Source organism: Gracilinanus agilis, chromosome 4 (assembly GCF_016433145.1).
Source record: "Gracilinanus agilis isolate LMUSP501 chromosome 4, AgileGrace, whole genome shotgun sequence".
Lineage (NCBI taxonomy): Eukaryota > Metazoa > Chordata > Mammalia > Didelphimorphia > Didelphidae > Gracilinanus > Gracilinanus agilis.
Window position 1 is genome coordinate 157999040 of NC_058133.1, and position 3375 is coordinate 158002414.

The window sequence follows — 3375 nt, forward strand, 5'->3', positions numbered from 1 at the left end:
GGAAGGAAGGAAGGAAGGAAGGAAGGAAGGAAGGAAGGAAGGAAGGAAGGAAGGAAGGAAGGAAGGAAGGAAGGAAGGAAGGAAGGAAGGAAGGAATTGCTTGTCAGCTGTAGGAGGGGTGAGGGAAGAAGGATGGGGAAAAATGTAACCATGGAGAACATTACAAGCAAAAAAAATTTTTTTAAGAAAAAAATTGTTTTTACATGCAATTGGGAAAAAATAAAATATATTTTTAAAAATCTGGTTAAGCTCTGATTGAACACAAAGAACATGGGTCTAAATGTCATGAGACTTAGTTTCTATTCCAAGCTATCCTACCTCTGTTTTTTTGGTCAAGTCACTTATTCTTAAATCTTAACATTCTCATCTGTAATTACATAGAAAATTATCAGAGAATAATACAAATAACATAATCCAATGCAATATGGTGTGGTTCAAACTAGTAATAAAACAAGGAAAGCAGTCTTTCTTCCTTTCTTCAATTAACCCTAAAACAAGCAAACAGGTAGAAAACGTCATTTAGCATTTCCTCTCAACAACATTGGTGAGGTGAGTGAGTTATATAAAAGAGAGAGGAAGGAAGGAAGGAAGGAAGGAAGGAAGGAAGGAAGGAAGGAAGGAAGATCACTAAAGATGATTATAAGTAAAGTTTTGTGGCTAACTTCCCTATTTCTGTGTATTGTTGCATCACAACCCAAGTAAACAACCTAGAATCATCCCTGACTCTTTGCCCTCCTGGTTTTATCTAACAAATTACTAAGTCTTTCAGATTCTTTCTCCATAACATTTCTCCAGACCCTCTTCCTCTCTCCATTCTTCATCTCCCATCCAGATTATTTCAATATCCTCCTAACAAGGTCTCCTTGACCTCCAAGGTGCCAACTTAATAACATAGGCTTCAGTGGCTCCCTCTTACCTTTGAGGTGAAAGGTGATTTTTGATTGGCATGTAAAGCCCTTCATACAGAGTGATAGATACCAATCTTCTGAAGAAGACTAAACAAATCCATGGTACAACAATGTAATGGAATATTATAAGACCCTTAGAAAACACTAATATGAAGAATTCAGAGAAGCATGGGAATACAGTAAGTCTATGAGCTAATAAAAAAAATAAAGCAAAACCAGAAAAACACACACAATGACTATAAAAATGTAAATGTACTGAATAAACAAAAAGAAACTAAATTCTGGGAGCAGGTAGGTGGCTCAGTGGATTGAGAGCTAGGCCTAAAGATGGAAGGTTCTGGGTTTCAAATGTCAGGTCTGATACTTCCTAGCTATGTGACCCTAGGCAAGTCACTTAACCATCCATTGCCTTACGACTATTCTGTATTGATTCCGAAGGTAAGGGTTTAAAAAAAACCAAATTAACTAAAATTAAGTGTAATTTTATAATGATCAAGCTAGACCTTGAAGGAGGCAATTCACCCTCCACCTCTCCTCTTCTTTGCAGAGTTGGAGATTTATGGATGTAAATGGTATGTTTAGTTTTGAACCATCTCTCTGCCAGCCCTTTCTTTTGTATTCACTGCTACAAGGAAGGAATCTGAGTAGGGGAAGAGGTAGGGCTGTATTTGGAAATGAAGCAAAGTAAAAAATAAGAGATAAAGAAAAAGGTTTTTTCATAATCAGGTTCTAGAACCATTAATGCAGTGAGACTCAGGAACAAAATGACTGTTTAAACAAACCTCTTATTGTTCTTTAGAAACCTAGAAGCAGAGGAGGTTAGTTAGGGTAGCCAAGCAACAACCAAATTAATAAGACAACATGCAAAGCAACCTTACTAGGGCAACAAAGGGAGAGGACTGATCTCTCTCTCTTACTCTCCAAGGGCGTACACCTAGTTAACAAGTAGTGTGAGGCGTTGACTGTGCTGAAGTGAGGGTGGTGAGTTTTAGGGATTGGGGTGACTGGGTATAGTGGGAAGGAGAAGGAAATAAAGAGGAGAGGGGAAATCCTCCTCTCACCCTCCGGCCCCGATCTCAGAAAGTAACAGATAAACAAGAATGCGCCAGACCATACCGTCATCTCCCAAAACAAGGGTTGCCCCACTCATCCGCCCAGGACCAACCAACCACGTACCTGGAGGGCTGGCAACGTCCTCGTCCTCGGATGCCTCAGCCCCTTTCTCTTCCACTCCGAGTTCCTCTCCCTCTCTTTCGGGCTTGAGGGGAGTCGGGGGTGGAGAAGGAGCCGAAGCTCCCTGGGGACCCAGGGGCGTGGAGGCCCCGCCACCTCCAGAAGATGAGGAATCATCCGAGTTGCTGGACGGCCCCCAACCGTCCCATAACCAGGGGTTGTGCGTCTGCTCCAGCAGCCGCCGGCTCAGGCGATAATGCAGCAGCTCCCGGTAGCACGGGCCACATGTGTCCCACTTGGGGTCTTTGTAGCGCTTCATGTATTCGCTCTTCACCTTGCTCCCGCAATGCATGGTCCCCGCCCGGCCTGAGCCAGCGGGGCCAGCCCGCCCCCGGCCGAGGTTTCCCTTCCTCTTCCGACGCCTCCCTCCTTTTTTTCCTCCTCCACAGGTTTATTCCAAGGGGAGCTTTTTGTGGCAGCCGCTTCCTCGCCCTCTCCGTCCACCTGCGACGCGCCCCTGCCTCCAGGACCGAAGAGAAACAACTCCAGTCACTATTGGGCACAGACCAGCCCCTCCCACACAGCGCTTTACCACCATCTCCCGCCGCTACATTTAAAAGTTCGGGGCCCCGCCCCGGAGAGGCGGAGACCGGGGCTGGACTGGGCCGGGGCCGGGGAGAGGAGGATATGGCGGAGTAAGCCTGGGGGAGGAGCCCTGGGAGTGGAAGAAGAGGAGGAAAAGACGTTTGCCACTCCGGGCTGTGGAAGGCGGCTCAGGCCTCCTCCGACCCAGGCAGAGGAGTGGGGATGATGGATGGGAGAGAGGCAGGCAGGGAGGAAGGAAGGGCGCTGCACTGGCCGAGGACATGTCTATGGAAGGGGAAGAAAAGGTCAGGGTGTCTGGGTACGGAGGAGGAAGAAGAGAGGGAGGAGGAACGGGTGGCTGTCACTTGGGATCGAGAGGAGAGGCTGTTTTGCTTAAGGAACATTCTGTGGGGAAGAGGATGCCTGGAGAGAAGATGAGGGATGACGGTGGCCAAGAAGGAGCTTGGGGGAGCGGGTGACATAGAATCCGGTGGGGTGAGGAGGTGGCAGGGCTGGACGGGCGCGGTGGGAAACAGTGACACCTCGGAGAGACAGGTGTCTGGCGGGGTGCTGAGAGAATGCATCTCGAAGGCCAGCGGGGTCTTGGATGCAAGGAACATTACGTTGAGTGAGAGATGTGGGGCATGATTATTTAGGCGGGCGTAGAGGGGGATGGGATTGGGGGGGGTTTGGAGGGGGGAAGGGGGTT

At 47.9% G+C, this 3375-nt stretch overlaps 1 protein-coding gene across 1 annotated transcript in view; it reads right to left on the bottom strand.

Moving 5' to 3' along the window:
• The window catches only part of LOC123247169 (centriole, cilia and spindle associated protein), an 18155-nt gene that overhangs the window by 14597 nt on the left and 183 nt on the right, over positions 1–3375 (bottom strand). The window contains exon 2 of the mRNA XM_044675970.1: positions 2085–2602. Coding sequence (XP_044531905.1) covers positions 2085–2433 — 349 coding nt within the window. The 5' untranslated portion in view covers positions 2434–2602. The remainder of the gene's footprint in view (positions 1–2084; positions 2603–3375) is intronic.